Genomic DNA, 17,013 nt, shown 5'->3' with positions numbered 1-17,013 from the left:
TGCAGCCATGCCAGCTTTCTGTCAAACAACTGCTCTAATGAAATTTTCAGTCAGAATCCAAATTCTTTGCTCAGACTGCAAGGAGAGCCACTGCAGCAGAGACTAAAAGCCTGTCTAGCTCCACACTCTTTTCCTATCTAGGAAGGTCTTGCTGTGAGGACTTGCTTTTAAAGAGCTTTGTGGAGGGATGAGACAGCTGGGGGCTCCTTCAGGCTCTCTGTGCATCAGCTCAGCTTGCAGAGCCTGAGGATTGATGTGCCATCCCCCTGCCAAGAGCAGCACCCCACAGCAAGGGGTAAAACCCTTGCATTATGGTTTTGGAGAAGTTAAAACTGATTCTGAGTATGCAAAATCACAACATTCTCAGTTAAAATGCTAACTGGTTCCTTTTTTTGTTTGATTGCTTTACACGCACTGTCCAGCACACCCCAACACTACTTTTCAGAATGGTTAAACACCAATTAAAAACATGTGGGAAACAGCCTCTGTCAGTACCACCTTAACCTTGTAGCAATTTCCTTTGGAAATTAAAGGAATCAATATGAATTAACAGGTTTACAAGCTAACAACAGAGAAAATGAACAAGAAGAGTAAATCCCATGGCTGGTCAGGATTGAAGGACTGGGCAGATCTCAGCACTTGGGTGACTTGAAGAATTCCTGAGGCTCAGTGCCCAATTTGAGCCACCAAGGAGGTTCCACCACTTGGGAATGAACTGATGAGCAGCCACTCCCAGTGGCCACACTGCAGCACCTCCAACTCCACACCCAGGACATCGCCCAAGGCACTTCTGAAAGCTCTGAATGTAAAATCTGAAAACCCTCGTTAATAAATAGGAACCTGAGCAAATCTCAATTTTACCCCTGTGGACATTATGCAGTGAAGTTTTTTTATATCTATAAAGTTTTTATTCTCTATGAAGCACTGGCAAAAGGAGGTGACAGAGGAAGGGGTGAGAAGTTTGCAGCCCTGACTGCCACTGTGCCCCAGGCATGGCAGAGGAGAGGCCCTGCTGACCTTCCCACTTGGTAGCTCCCCCACCAAATGTACCAAACTTCAAATGATTAAAAAAGAAATAAAAAATCCAGAGATCTCCCAAGCAATTTTCCCTCTGCACATCTCAATCAATACAAAAAGGCCCTTCAGCAATAACTGTTGATGTGGGGATGAGTGCATGGATGGTGTGTGCCTCTCTCTGGCTGATGTCTCATCTCACTGCAGATACCACACAAGCAGCACAGCCCATCCATCTCATCCTGCCCCATTTTCCTGTGCTGACAGCCAGAACACTGAACTGCTCTGCATGAGGAGCAGATGTAGCTCCCACTGATCCAAGCAGAGAGAGGAGCAGAGCAAAGCACTGCAGCTCCTCCTCAATGCCACAGGATGAGGCTCTGCATTCCCAAATCAAGCAACAGAAAAGCCTGGGAAGTATTGGGAAGGGACAGGGATGTACTTCCAGCTCTGCAAAAGCCCAGTAAGAGGTTGTCTCACTTTCTTCTATCAGTTTTCAGCCCAGTAAAAGACTGAACAAAGCATTTTTCCTTTGCTTTTACTCAAGAGTGAGTACCTGCTGCTGAGTGGTGACTCAAAACTCGGCCATGTGCTTGCAATGTGTCTGCCCCACAAAAATCTGCCTCAGAGCTCTCCATCTGCTGCTGTGGTGCACCAAGCTGGGCCATGACCCCTCATGACCATCCAGAGAGAGGTTTTGTGGTTTAAATTCCACACCCTAAGCCCTTTGGGCCAAGGTTGTGGTGGTGTGGGAACATCCCAGAGTCTGGGACTCATTTCAGCGTTAGGGACTGCCCAGAGGAACAGGAGCTGGCTGCTGGTCACTGTCCCTGGGACATGGGTGCTGGCACACAGAGGAGATGAGAGGCAGGAAGGGGATTTTTTGTTTGTTTTGGGGTTTTTGTTTTGTTTTGTTTTGTTGGGGTTTTTTTGGTAGGGTAATTTTTTTGGCTATGAACTTTCCCTGGGCAATTCCAGAGCACCCCTCCAACTTCTCAAACCTTTGCCAAGTGTCATGCAGAACCAGGAAGCTACAACTGGGTTTTTGAAGGATACAGAAGCCAAATGCAGCAGGCAAACACCATGAATTTCCCAAAGAGCCAACCACAGCACTGTGGGCAAGAAGAAAAAAGGACAAGCTGGCACTGCAGCACTTCTTCCCCCCAAACTTCACAATTCCTCATGCAACCAAAGCAGAGGGATTCCAGAAACAGCGTTATAAAATTAACAAGCTTCAAATGAACAAAGAGCTGCCCAGGCACTGCAGCTGTTGGAATGAGAAGCACCAAAAGCTCTCAGTGCTGCAGAACATGGTTGGAATCACTGCCAGTGCTGATGGAGGTGTCACCCATGGAGATGCTTCCCAGGGCTGCAGGCTGGGAACAGCTCATGCTCTTGCAGTGACTGGACTGCAGCGAGGCGGGGGAAAAGCTAAATTTACATGCCTGGAACAAGCAGCACTCCCCTGCACTTGTTCAGCATGATCTTGAGAGGAACAGAGAGCCCTGAACTAGAGAAAGAGAAATACAACTGTGCACAGCATCCCAGGGTGTAATGTGCCCACAGTGCTGGTCCTGCAGCTGTGTCAGGGGATTCTCTGCTCCTCTGAGAGGTCACATCCATCCCACTGCACCCTGCTGTCATGGCAGGGACCCAGCAGTGCTGGCCCAGAGCATCAGAGCAGAGCTCCAGGCTGAGCACAGGAACCAGGCCATGCAGGCTGGGAATTGTCCCAGTAAGAAGCTGGGACCAGAAAAGGGTCACAAATTAGTCTTGCAGCTGCTCCCAGGAAGACTGGCCTTGCCTCATCCTCCCAATGAATCAATAAATAACCAAAACCAAACAACAACAAATCCTTTCAATCCCCTGCTCCAGCTCCTCACAGGTTCCCAGCCCAGCATGGTGCTGCTCCATCAGCCACAGAGCTGTGGATGGAGTGGCTGCTCCAGCAGGGTCCCTGGGAGCTCACACAGCCCCAGCAGGGTCCCTGGGAGCTCACACAGCCCTGGCTGGGTCCCTGTGAGCTCAGAGAGCCCCAGAAGGGTCCCTGTGAGCTCACACAGCTCCAGTAAGGTCCCTGGGAGCTCACACAGCCCCAGCAGGGTCCCTGGGAGGTCACACAGCCCCAGCAGGGTCCCTGGGAGCTCACACAGCCCTGGCTGGAGCTGAGCCAGTGCCTGGCAGAGCTCCCCAGAGTGACCCAGCTCTGCAGGATGGAGGGAGGGAGGGAACAGCCCAGCAGCAGGGCTGAGCTGCACTGGCCAAGCAGGACACAGCACCAGGCACAGACACTGCTGCCACCCCAAAGCAGCAGGAATGGGGATGCTCCTGGTCTCCAGGCTGCTCCAGCAGCTCCTGCTGCCTCTCCCTGTGCAGGGAGGGCCAGGTGTGATTGGTACCCAGATCTCAGGACACCCCAAGCTGCAGGGACCTGCCCTGCTTCCCCTCCAGCACGAGCTGTGCACCCCTCAGGCAGGGATAGGCCATGGGAAGAACCAGGACTCTCTCCTGGGCAAGCTGAGCACCATCAGAGAGGCAGCACCTAACTGAACTGAACTGAGACTTGGGAGCAAACAGAGTCAAAATCCCCCAGAATTGTTTCTCCCACCAATCCTGCTTCTCCAAGCCCAGCATGACAAGCACACACAAGTCCCAGAATGGCACAGCCAAACTGCTGGGATTCTGGAGCTCTGAACATTGCATAAATGGATGCTTTGTTGTTGTCACGCCAGGCCAGGCAGCTCCACTCACACAAAAATAAAAGAACACCTTGGTACACAGCAGGGTTGGACCCTAAAAGCCAAATTCAGTCCATCCCCTTTACCCTGGATGGCAGAGCACGTTCTGGCTGCTCAGCTCCTTGCTGCACAAAGTCACCCCAGCTCACCAGGGAGGTTACTCCACACTGCATGGGGGATACAGCCTTTTAGCTGCCTCCATGGAGGAGATTATTTGTCATCTAGGTGGGAAAAAACCCAACAGAAACCCCCAGTATTTCTGCATTACAAATAACCCAGCATCTCACCCAGCAGATTAGCAAGTTCTGCCTTGCTGCAGAAGGAGGATTTGAAAAGGCAGAGGAAATCAATGGGTAGAAATTGGCATTCTTGCAGCTCTAGAAACTCGGAAGAGCCTGGGGAACAGACAAACTATTGACTCCCCTGCATCATCTCAAATGTACTTATTAAATAAGATCCCACACGCAGCATAAACTCTACCACATGTGTGCAGAAGGGAAAACATTTTCAGGACTTTTATAAATGAAACCTCCATTGTGGAAAAAAAAAAAAAGTCTTATGCTAAAACTAAAGTATTGCAGAGGCTGCAGCTGCACAAACAAATAAATGTTGTTTACCAGCAGAGGTATTTACTTACTGGCAGTCAAGATACGTTGGTTTATAATAAAATGGTGGCATTTTAGATTCATATTTTGCTTTTGCTACATTGTTTCCATTCGAGGCCATAAACTGTAAAAAGAGAAAAAAACAGAAAGAATTAAGAAAATTTTAACAGTATTTTCTTTTATTCTCTTTTATTTCTACAGAGCAAAAAATTATTGGGATGGGGGATCTGTTCTCTTACTGAGAGGTTCACCCAGGACTGTGCACAGAAGGGCTGCTGCAAATAAATATTAGTTATTATTGCAAATAAATATTGGTTTTTATTGCTAGGGGTCCTACAGATTAAAATGACACTGAGGACATGTCCCAGCCCCACCTGCATCATCCCACAGGGGCAGGAGGCAGCACACAGTGACATTTCCCCCTCAGGCATGGGAATCAGATGGATCCCAGGAATCCAAGATGGGCATTAGGTAACCAGGGGGAAAAACATCACACTGGCTTTTAGTCTCCACGTGTTACAGCTCCAGCAGGGTGATTGCCTCTGATAACACATCCTGTGCCTCAGATCACATCACTTGTGCCAAAAGGATGAGTTTGTTTTTGCAAAGTCATTGCAGCTACCTCAGGAAGGAGCTTGAAGTGATAGACAAATAAATAAACAAACAACAAATGAACATATAAAAGGTCTATCTCCCTAGACAGCCCTCCTTTCCAATAAATAAATCTATAATGTTTTTATCTCCCCTGACAGCCTTCCGTTTCTTCTGATACACAAATGGCTGGTTGAGAACTCAGCAAAGAAAACTACTTATTTCCTTATTCATATATTTTGTTTATTGAAATTCAGTTTATAAGTGTAAAAAACCCCATTCTTTTCCAGGCAGCCATGCTAAATATATTTTGTTTTGTGTCAAATGCCAAGCATACAAACATGACAAGCAGTTAAGCTTTTTTTTTTTTTGTTATTATGGTTTGTCATGGTTTTGATTTCTCACATTTATATATTCAATCTATTCCCCCAAAAAATACCAGGGAAGGAAAAGCCCATGGAACACTAAAGCCTATTGTGATAAAACACAGAACTCCATGAGGTGCAGCTTTCAGAAAAACCTCAACTCTACCCACAGAAGACAGAAATCAGTGACTGGTAGAGTCCTTCATGCCTTTGAAGACACCAGCAGTCAAAGCAGAAAGGTTTCCTGGGTGCCTTTAGCAGCACCACAGAAATCCAGGCTGGTGTGGGGCATAAATAGAGAGAATTTATACTGTGAGGGTTTGGTTTTCCAAGCTGTGAATTTAAGAGGAACAAAACCAGAGACAGCTGAGCTGGGCAGGTGTGATGGTAGACTAGGCAGACAGGTCTAGTCTGTAAGAAACATTGAGAAGAAGAAAGAAACAAGAGAAGACAATTCATTGCAAGAAACAAGAGAAGACAATTCATTAAAAATTAGTAATTTTTACATGCCATTTCACTGACATCTTTATAGGGGTGAGGAAATCCTTCACAGAAGGGGTGCTGTACTTCAATCAGCCCAAACCTCACTCCCACATTCACTACCTAGACCTGCTTTGTGACATCCCATTTCTTGTGGCATCTTCAGGGAGGGAAGAGCCCAAAGGCCCTGGCTGGGACCTGGGCAGGGCAGGGCAGGGCAGGGCAGGGCACATACCTCCACCTGGGCATCGTCCCACTCGTCCAGGCGCACCGACTTCACCTTGCTGACCTGCGGGATGCTGCGGTGGATGCCCGAGCAGCTCAGGCAGATGAAGATCCCCAGGCTGTGGGATGCCCAGTCCGGGTCTGGAAGCAAAAAGGAAAGAGGGAATTGCACTTTACTGAGCTTTGAGGCAGAGACAGGGCATGGCAGGGGAGGTCAGGAGCTCAGGGCATGGCAGGGGTGTTCAGGAGTGACCAGGGCTGATGTCCCTGAGTCTAAAGGCATCAGGTAAATAGACGAGGAAAATAAATGTTTCTATTGCTAGGAATACAAATTAAACTAACAATTACCAGATCTGCAATCCCCAATGCAGCTGTTATTCCTCAAACCCCAATATACAGACAGCTGCATGTGCCTGAGACATCCATAGCTCATTCCATGCTCACATGAAGAGAAGAGGGGAATATCCTTCTCTCATGAGGAAATTCCATCTGAACACTGCATGGAACAGAAACTACATCAGCTCAGGGAAGCCACGGTGCTGCTCCCTTTTTATTTATTTATTACATGTGCTCCACACAGAGACTTTCCTCCCACAGCTGCAGCTCCCAGCAGCCCAGCCTTCCATGCCAGGAGGTTTCCAGCCCTTGCTTCAATGGAAAAATGCCACCAGTGGTAGCTCTGTACTTTCTCTGAGCAAAACCACACAGTGTTTACAGCCCTGGGCTGACATCTCACACAAAGCAGTGTAAACAGAGTCCCTTGCCTCCAAATTCCTCCCTGGGAGAGGCACTGCCTGAAGCAGGGAGACAGAGGGACAGGAGGAGGGCAGGGGCAGGAGCAGGACACATCCAGCAGTGTGCTGGCACTGCCTTGCCAATGAAGCCAATACAGGGATCTTTGTTTGAACTCCAAGGCAAATGTCAGTGCCTGCAGCTCCAGCTGTGCCCCAGCAGCACGAGCTTCACTGCAGGTCACCCAGGCAGACAGCAAATCCTCCATCCTGCCCAAACCCACAGGGCTGGCAGTCCCTCAGCCACCCCATGGCACCAGGCTGGCACGGGGTAAGGGCAGGTCTCTCCCAGCCCCTTACCATCCTTTTATTCCCCCCTGAACCCTCACTGCCCACAGCACAGCCATTATTTATAAAAGGCAAGGGGATGTGCTTCCTCCTCCTTATCCATATTTAATGCCCTGGCTGTGCCAGTGCAGAGAGCGGGCTGGCATGGGGCAGCTCAGCTCCTGAGGGGGAAACAAGGGCTGCCACCAGCCCTGCCTGGCCTCAGGGACAGCCACCAACCCTGCCCTGCCTCAGGGACAGCCACCAGCCCTGCCTTGTCTGTAGGGACAGCCACCAGCCCTGCCCGGCCTACAGGGACAGCCACCAGCCCTGCCTCAGGGACAGCCACCAGCCCTGCCCTGCCTCAGGGACAGCCACCAGCCCTGCCCTGCCTCAGGGACAGCACCAGCCCTGCCCTGCCTCAGGGACAGCCACCAGCCTTGCCTGGCCTGCAGGGACAGCCACCAGCCCTGCCTCAGGGACAGCCACCAGGCTCCCCAGCACACCCTGGGGAAGAGCAGTTCAGTCCTGCAGAGGTGGCTCTGCTCAGATGCAAACCCCAGAGCTGAATGGGGATCCTCATCAGACACAGCTGGGTGCCCACATGGGAGAGGGGAGCAAATTCCCAGGCTGACACAAGCCCCATCAGCCAGCAGCAGACACAAAGGTGGGGTTTTTCTGTTTCACATGGTCTCCTCTCCTCACCAGAGACCCCAGTGACTACAACCCAAGCCTGGCAAGTACAAACCAGTCAGGTTGATGTAAGGGCCTGGTGCTGCCCACCCTGCTGATCCCACAGCTTCACACCCCATCCCAGATCAAGCCCCCCACTCATTCCAACCTCAAAGATTGTGGCCAGTTATTGGGCTGTGGGCTGGCAGCAAAAATCAAGAGTTTTTCATGCTCAGGCACTTTCTGTGCCCTAACTCATCATATTTTCCTCTCTCATCTCCAAACATGTTTGTAATCAAAGCCTGGGACCCTCCAAACTTCCTGCCACAAAACCATCCCAAGGTTCTGCACTGCTGAAGGGTCCCAAGGGTGCAAGTCAGGCAAGGTGAAAGCAGCAGGGTCATGTTCAAAGAGCCATCACTGCCCTTAAAGCAGAGGATCAGATACACAGGATGGTAAGAGGGTCCAGAGGACAGAGCTGTGGCACTGGTGAGGAAGCTGAGGCAGAAAAGCTTGAGCTGGGTCCCTGGGCTCAGCACAGCAGAACTGAGCTCAAACGTTCCCAGAGCAATGAGATCTGATCAAAGCACTGCCCAGCCCAGGGAAACAAGCTCAAAGTATGCACTGGCCAATAAAACATGTTTTATTGGGAGTCCCAATGCCTCTTTAATGTTACCAGATTTATCTCAGGCATGCAGGTGGATTTCTTCATGCTGTCTGCAGCTTCCAAAGTGGAGTCAAGCTTCCAAAGTCCTCCCCAGGAGGGAACCCTGCCCTGCCTGCCCTGCTGTGTGTGACAGGACCAGGACACTGCACACCTTCCTCCAGCCCGGGAGGTTGTCTAATTAAGCAAACAAAAGCTGGATGATATCAGCTTTTGGGTACATACACACACCTACATCATATACACAGGGTCACCCTGTGTGGCTGGCAGAAGGTGACAGTCCTTCAGAGGAGCAGAGACAACAGGGTGAGTGTGACCCAGCCTTGAGGGGATGTTCTCAGCCTGTTCTTACAAACCACAGCCAGCAGCTCTCTCCTCCTGCAGCATTTCCCCTCCTGCCTAGCCCCAAATCCATGCCCATCCAACACCACCAGTGTCCCACATTTATAAATTAAATCCGATTGATTTCAAGGAGCACCCTGCCAGAAATGCACATTTCAGCTGCCCCACCAGACCTGGCCCTGGCCATTCACATATCAGCCAGGTATTAATTAATAGCAGCTTCCTCCTCACTGCTGTTCTGGTTTCAGAAATTTGTCTTTCATGGTAAGGGTGGGTGGAGGAACTGAGGATGTTCACTGGTTGTGTGATGCTCTCCTGTCACAGCCCAAATTTGGCAGATGGGTTTAGTCCCAAGGGAAGCACCAGGCAGGAGGAGAGTTCAAAGACCTCAGGTACTGACTTAGCCCCATCCAAAAAATTGCTGGGTAGTGAGAACCCCCAGAACAAACTGATCTGCCAGGGCAAGTCTCTCTGAAATGCCACCCTTGCCATAATTTGAGATTTCTCATGGCTCCTGCTCTCCTGACTGAGGACATCTAACAGACAGCAAGGCAGCCCAAACCTTTCCAGGCTTTAGCTGGAAGCCAACAGGAATTTCTCAGCATCATCTGAAGAAACCAAAGGATTGCAGAGCCCTGCCAGCCCTGGGGCTCTTGCTGCCCTGTGACCTCCCCGTGGCACAGCTCTGCCTGTGGCCAGGAAGGAGGGGGTGGAGGATTCCCCAGCTCCTGGAGGGCTCTGCCAAGGCTGCTTCCCCTTCTCCCCCACTCCCTGCACTCGTGACACCATTTCCAGAGAAACCAGGGAGGATTCAGCTGCACCCACGCGTCTGCAGGGGCTGGTGACACACCCCAGGCAGGGCCAGCACCCACGGCTGCAGGGATGCTCCTGCAGAGCCTTTTAAGGGTTTGGGGGCTCTCAGGGGCTGCACTGCTCCCCAAACACATCAAGGTCCCTCTCTCTGCTCTCCAGCACAAATTCTCAGCTCAGGGACAGGGATAACACCAGTGATCCCCAGCCTTGGCTTATCACAGACTCCAACCCTTCCAACGACTGCACCAGAGATAAGACAACATCTTATCAAACATGAAAATAAATTTTCATCAGTGTCTTCACACAAAACACTGGATTTTGGGGCAGCACCATTAGTTTAGTGAGCCACTGACCCCAGGCTGCATGGAAGTGGAGGCCTCCACAGAGAGGTGAAGTCCACTTTGCTGCCGGACATTTCAACAGCTGGAATATCTTCTCCATGTTGGACATTACTGAGAGTTCAGCGATTTTATTATTCTGTCAGGGCATGAGCCAAAAAAGTGCAATGAAATGGCAATACACCATAATCTGGGCTTTTTGGGCATTGCTCAAAAAAGATGATTTTTTTTTCCTAAGCCTCCAGAATTTTGAGCAAACAGCAGTGAAGCCTAATGAAAACTCTCTGGCATGCCCAAGTTCCAAATTACTTTATTCCATTATTTCAAGCCAAAAGGAATAAAAACGAACGAGGAACAACGGGAACATTAAACCAAATGCACTGCTGTAAGTGCAGAAAGACTCTGATCCTGAATGACCAGTTCCAGCCCTAAAAGGCTTTCACTGCCCAGTGTGGTGGAGATTCCTGGTAACTCATAAACAGATCATAATGCCTTTCAAAATTAAGACATGAGTCAGCTTCATTTTAAAAATTAAAGAAACAAACAAAGCTAAACTAAGCTCAGGAGAAGGGCACTGGGCTGGTATTTTCCCATCTCATTCATCTGAAAGGAAAGGCATAGCCAGAGATTAGAGAAGCACCCAAAACAAAACTAAAACACTTGATGTGCTTTAAATTCAGCTAAATTCAGAGATTAACTTGTCCACCCAGCCCCTTTTACCACCACAACCCTCAGGAAAAGCCAGCACAATGAACACTGCAGCTTGAACCCAGCATTCCTGAACTTAGGGAAAAAGAAAAAATGAAGGCTAGGCACAGAAAACATAATGGAGGAAAAACCAACATAAGACACAGGACAACTTATAGAAACCAAAGAGATTGGAAGCTGGATGGTAATGGATTAAAAAAAAAATCACTATTTCCTGTATCCATAATATAAACATGGGGTTCAAGTTTGAAAATCCCTAGATGCCATCAGTCCAAAACCCCATGAAGCAGAGCAGCAACAGGCTCAAAGCAGACAAGAGCAAGAACTCAAAGAGTCCCAAAATTTGGATGCTCCTGCTCCACCTTTTGCCTTAAACCACATTTATCACTACTTAGAGCACAATATGATGACCAAGGCAAACATCTGAGGCCAATGCACAGCAACACATCCTCAACACATCCTTCAGCACACAGATGATGGCCTGGCCCTGCTACATCCCTGCCACTGCAGGGTCCTTGCTTGGGATGCAGATTCAGTGGATTTTCCTGAACCCTCTTTGTTTGAGGTGGTAAAGGGACCTCTCCAGAAAAACAAAACCTTTATTACCCTGCACCAGAAATGGGACTCATTGATACAGGGTAGAACCACAGGGATTTTAGTGCAGTCCACACAAGCACAAAGCCTTTCCTGCTTGCTGCTCATTTCCTCCCTGCCCGAGCCAGAGAACCTCGTGTTCAGCACCAGAGTTCTGTGGCTATTTACGCTGGGGAGGGATCAGGAGGCTGATAAACAGACCCTGGTCATGCATGTTGAAAAATAACAATAAAAGAGTTAACACTGAAGTCAAACCACCTCCCACCAAGTCTCCTCTCTAAGTAGGAAAATTTTTCAGTGAAGGCACTAAACTTGCCAAGGTCTTTTAATTCAGCTGGCAGGTCCCAGCAGCCCCCTCTCACTGTCTGCAGCCCACGATTGTGCTGCAGCCCAGGCACCAGGACTGGACAAAAACCACCATCACATTAAACCTCCTTTGTTCCAAAAAGCCCTTTTTCCCCTGCAGAAAGTGGCATTGAGCTAAACACAACTGCTGTGGGTTTTTTTTTTTTTCCTTCTTACCCCTCTGCTCACAGCTGGGGAGGAGGGCTGGCTGATTCCCAGGGATAAAAAAAGTAAAAACCAAAAAAACTCAAAAAACCAAAAAAAAAGGAAAAAAAAGGAAAAAAAAGAAAAAAAAAGAAAGAAAAAGAAAAAAAGAAAAAAAAGAAAGAAAAAGAAAAAAAGAAAAAAAAGAAAAAGAAAAGAAGAAAAAAGAAAAAAGAAAAAAGGAAAAAAAGGAAAAAAAAGAGAAAAAAGAAAAAAGAAAAAAGAAAAAAAGAAAAAAAGGAAAAAAAAGAAAAAAGAAAAAAAGAAAAAACCCACAAAAAACAAAAACAAAACAAACTAACAACAAAAACAAACAAACAAAAAAACACCAAAAAAAAACCAAAAAAAAAAAGAAAAAATTCAGTTTTTAAGTGAGAGGACAATGGAGGTGCAGGAACAAGTTTCCACTTTGAGCTGGATGATGAAAATCCCGTTTCACACCATTGGAGCAGCAGAGCTCTGGAACAGCTTTCCAGTGGGAGGCAGTGGGGGCAAGAGAGGGAAGAGCTGCGAGGCAGAGCCCCATCAGTCCCCGAGGGGATGGGCAGCCCTTGGCAGCGCTGGGTGGCTCAGTCACCTTCCCCATCTGGGTTCTCAGGAGCAGGCTGGAGGCAGGGAGGAGAGGCTGAGATAAATCAGTGCCTTCCTCAATCCTGAGCAAATCGAGCAACCCCCAGGGCTCAGGCGTTTCCCCGCCCTCACTTGCTGACATCCAGGGAGCGGAAAAGCTTCACCTGCTGTAGGACTGAGAAGGAAAAGGTGTTTACAACCATCTCAGCCTTCCAGAGGCACTGTTACACCAGATCTGCTCGGCTCTGCAGCACAAAGCTCCAATTCCAGACTCCCCTCCAGCGTGAGCCTTCTGCTCTTCCTCCATCTTTCACCCCCTCGGGGCCTCAGGCACAGAGGGCAACGTTAGCCAGGATCCATGTCCCAGTAATCCATCCCAAATAAGAAAGATAAAATGATAACAAGCCATGTAAACTGCTGCTGGAGGGTTTAAACTGCAGGATTGCTTGGATGGGATTTCCATTTCTGTCTTCAGAGCCTCTCTGTCCTCCTACAATGTAAAATAATTCCACTCCATGGAAACACGAGCCTAAGTCATAGAAAAATAAAGAGAGAAATACTCAAAGTCTTGTTATGCCCTGAGATAACCATCCGTCTTATGATGTGAGGAAAGATTGCCTGAGACAAAGAATCATTTAGAAAAAGGAAAGGCTGAACTGCCACATTAGTCTTGAAGAAAAAAAGATTATTCTAATGCACAGAGAGCCATTACACACCAGCAATTCAGTAACATTGCTCAGTTTGCACTTAAGACTGCATTTACCATGCTGTCTTCACTGAGAAAGCACAGCTTTAAACCCACAAAAAACACAACACCCAGGACACAGAAGTGTGTAATGACAGAGGACCCAAAGCCCCATTTAATGACTTTATTAGTGGCTCCTACCCCAGAATTCAGTCCCCAAGATGTAACCAAGGCAGCCTCATTATGCATTACAGATCGATGACATTTTCTGCAACTGAAATATCTTTTATTCAAAACAGCCTTTCTTTGCAATTTAAGGTTTTATAAAAATGCAATTAATAAAAACCTAAAAAAAAATTCCAAACACAAAAAAAACCTGCAAGTGAAAAATGTAATCTCTCAGTTATTTTACACTCTGATTTTCACTTTCTACTTTAGCATCCTTTCTGCATTCCCAGCTGCCATGGCCAGACTGTTCTCTCCACCTGAGACATCCCTCAAAATGTTTCCTGGGGAAGACCCAGATCTGACCTTCCTGAGCACCACATTCAATCCCCATTTCCACCCAGGTGCAAGCGGGCACATCCTTGAAGGAAACACACCTTGAACAGAGCAGCCTTACAGGGCTTGGCCACTTCAACAATCCTCAGCCACGATTAAGTGGCAAATTCTGCCAAAGCAGCAGGTTGTGCCCAGATGTCCCCAGGGAGATGGGTTCATCCTGCAGGGGATGAAATTATTTACCCAGCCCAGGAGGAAAAGCCTCCCCCAATGCCCCATGTCTGTGCCTGGCTTTGCCTTTGTATGGTCACAGCTTAGCCCAGCCATGCCAGGCTGAGAGCTCCATTGCACCAGGGGTTTGTGACAGGACACAGAACACCTGGGACAAGCTGTGGCTGCAGGGCTCTGGCTACTGAGCCTCTCCCAAATGCCAAAGCAGTAACAAAAGAAAATAAACCCTTTTTGACAGCAGGGAAGGAAAAAAAACAAACAAACTTTCACTGGCTGGCTGATTTCTCGAACAAATATTTCCAAAAGAAAAAGAAAACCCAGCTGGCTTCCAAATACACAAATTAAAGTGACTAACAGAATTTTGCCGTTACATTTCCAACCCATCCTATTCTTTGTTATGAGCATCCCTGAGCTAAATGGCTCCCTCTTATCATGGATCCTGTACTAACAGAATATTCAGGGAAAGGCACTCACCCACCTGAGAAACAGCAGTAACAAACCCTGATCTTGGGCATCCCCCAGCTGTACCAGATCAGCCCTGTGGTCATACTCACATGTGGGAAAGCACAGGTCTGCCCTGCTTCCCTCATCTTCTGTTCATTCCACACCCTCCCTCTTCCTTCCTTCTCCCTTCATTTTCCCTGCTTTGGTACTTTTGCATTGTAAGGTGCCACCTTTATCTTTTTGTGCACCCCACTTCTCAGCAAAGAACATTCTTGCACCCCTTTCTGGAGGCTCTCTGGATACTTATCCTGCCTCTGCTGCATTACCTCATCCTCAGAAAGAGCTGGCCTGCCACACCTGCCCAGCCTGAATAGCTGAATTCAGGCTGAATATTTTCTACACTACCTACAGACACAAGTTATTATCTTGTGTTAAGTAGCCCAGGGCATCTCAAGTTTATTGTCACTCCCAGGCAGAGGAGCACATTACAGCACCATGAATAGCTCTCCTCTGCAAAAGAACCTGAAGCAAAGCAGTCACTAAAGAAATTGGGTTGATGAACAGGGAGGTGGCCCTAAGGAAGTAATGCCATGAGGGTTCAGAAGAGGCTGAGTGATGTTAATATAGCACATCTTGACTTACAAAAGACACTGGCCCAAATTCTCCTCTCTCACTTTCACTAAGACATATCTATATGCAAATGTCACCAAAACCAAAGTATGGTTCTGTTGTTTTACAAGCCCTTTTGGTGCCTTTAACAACAACCTCCTTATCCTGATATGAGCTATTTTATTGACCTACAGCTCCATCTCCACCTTGGTGATGCCGAGAAACTTCCCATTTTGCCTGGGGGCTTTATGTTCTATACCCACAGGGTGAAGGAGAATCACCCTGCTGATCTGAAAACGGCCCGGGTTTGTAAAGTTTTCTCCAGGAAGGAGCAATTTAGGCAGACACCTACTCGGGGAGCCCAAGCTGTGCTCAGCAAGGCACCTCGGAGGTGGGCTGGTACAGTCAGACAGCAGCAGCCGGCAGTAGATGGGTGGGAGCAGGCGGAGCAGGCGGCGCTGCAAAGCCGTTCACGCTGTGCCCAAAGTTCTTTGTCCTTTCCAGCTGGGAACCGGAGGACACAAGGCATCTGAAAGTGAACTGCAGTGTCCTGGGATGCAGATTAGGGATGTAAAACCGCCGGGAATGGTATGAGCTGGGTAGCGGTATGCAATAGATCTTAACATCCTAAAGAAATCAATAGCTGGGAAAATAGGGCTCAGCTGAAGTGTTGGGTTTTTCTTCAACCTATAGAATGACAGAGGCTGAGAAGGACATCCTTTCTATACCCCTCCTCAGAGCCATCCTGCTCAAGCTAACATAAATTTAGGTTATTCTGTATGGTGATTTTTTTCTTTTTAAAACCAGGAAAGTTACTTGCTCTGCAATTTTTCTAAGGTTGTTCTCATAGACAGATCCCACCACCCCACGCAGACTCTGCTCAGCAACAGCACCACGGCCCGACCCCAAAAAATTCACCATCCAAAAGGCGAAGAAGACATTCCCAGCCCAGATTTTCTCCCCTCCGCACACGCAGACGTCTACAGCCATTCCAGCCCCGCTCCCTGCGCGGCGCAGGCACCCATCGACGGCAGCCGGGCAAAGGTTGCCGGGCAGGATGTCCGCAGCGCTGCCTCCGGTTGTGCCCGTGTGTTTGCTCGCTGACAGGGCAGGAGCAGCCGAGGGGACGCGGGGGACACGGCGCCCCCGCGGGCAGGGCAGAGCCCGCACCGCCCGGCTCCCGGCCCCGGCTGCGCTGCAGCCCGCGGGGACCCGCCGGGATGACATCAGCGCTCACGGCCGGCCGAGGAGCCGGCCCGGCCCGGGGGACACTGGGGGAGCCTCGGCCGGGGCCGGTGCGCGGGGAGCGCGGCAGCGCAGAGCAGCGCATCCCTCCAGCAGCCCCGGAGCATCCGCGCTGCATCCCCCGCGCTGGGGCCGGGGCCGGGCACACCCTCGGCGGGGCTCCGCTCCCGGAGGCGGCAGAGCCAGAGCCCCGTCGCTGCCGTGCCGAGCCGAGCCGTGCCGTGCTATGCTGTACCGTGCCATGCTGTACCGCGCTGTGCGCTACCGTGCCGTGCTGTACCGTGCTGTACCGCGCTGTGCGGTGCGGACAGGTGCAGGTGCAGCCGCCGCCCGCGCCCCCCGCCTCCCCTGCCCTTACCCGGGGCGGCGCAGTCGGCGCACGCCGCGTTCCCCGGCCGCTGGAGCAGCTCCACCAGCGCCTTCCTGCTCCTCTCCTTCGCCATGGGGGCGGCTCGGCGGGGCTGCGCCGGCTCCGCCGCGCTACGGCAGCCTCATGGCGCGGGCGGGGGGCGCTGGCGAGGCGGGCGGCGCCCGGGCGGCTCCATCGGCCCCGCTCGCCCCGCGCACGCCGAACGCGCCTCCGGCCGCCGGGACGCGCCGCGCCGGGGCGGTGCTGCCCTGCCCTGCCCGCCGCTGCCGGTGCCGCCGGTGCCGCTTGCAGCGGGCGCTGCCGGCTCCCCGAGCCGCTCGCCCGCGACCTCCAGTGGCAGCGCCGCACCGGGGCGGCCCCGACCCCCGAGGGGGTACCCGGCCTTCAGGGCATCCCATCTTGCTGGGTGTCCCCGGCACGCAGGGGGGCCTGTCCTGGTTTCACTCCTGCCCGCGGAGGGGACGCTGTCGCCGGTTGTTGTATTGCACTAATAACCGCTGGGAGCCGAGGGTCCTCGCCTGTGCACGGTGGCGCCTGGCAGCGACCCCAGCTCTCACTGGCCAGGGTCTTGCCACACAGGCACCTTGGCAGGTTCATGAGCA

At 50.3% G+C, this 17,013-nt stretch overlaps 1 protein-coding gene across 1 annotated transcript in view; it reads right to left on the bottom strand.

The window, feature by feature from the left end:
• ADAP1 (ArfGAP with dual PH domains 1) overlaps positions 1-16,678 on the bottom strand; it is a 50,401-nt gene extending 33,723 nt beyond the window's left edge. Inside the window, exons 1-3 of the mRNA XM_071444023.1 lie at positions 16,400-16,678; positions 6,029-6,159; positions 4,390-4,481 (exon numbers count right to left, since the gene is read on the bottom strand). Of these exons, the coding sequence (XP_071300124.1) occupies positions 4,390-4,481; positions 6,029-6,159; positions 16,400-16,484 (308 nt within the window). The 5' untranslated portion in view covers positions 16,485-16,678. The remainder of the gene's footprint in view (positions 1-4,389; positions 4,482-6,028; positions 6,160-16,399) is intronic.
• Positions 16,679-17,013: the final 335 nt, after the last annotated feature.

Source organism: Agelaius tricolor, unplaced genomic scaffold (genome assembly GCF_023055355.1).
Source record: "Agelaius tricolor isolate 1412-34295 unplaced genomic scaffold, bAgeTri1.0.p SCAF_19, whole genome shotgun sequence".
In the NCBI taxonomy this organism is placed as follows: domain Eukaryota; kingdom Metazoa; phylum Chordata; class Aves; order Passeriformes; family Icteridae; genus Agelaius; species Agelaius tricolor.
The sequence above is the reverse complement of the archived record's forward strand: the minus strand, read 5'-3'. Positions and strand labels throughout refer to the sequence as shown.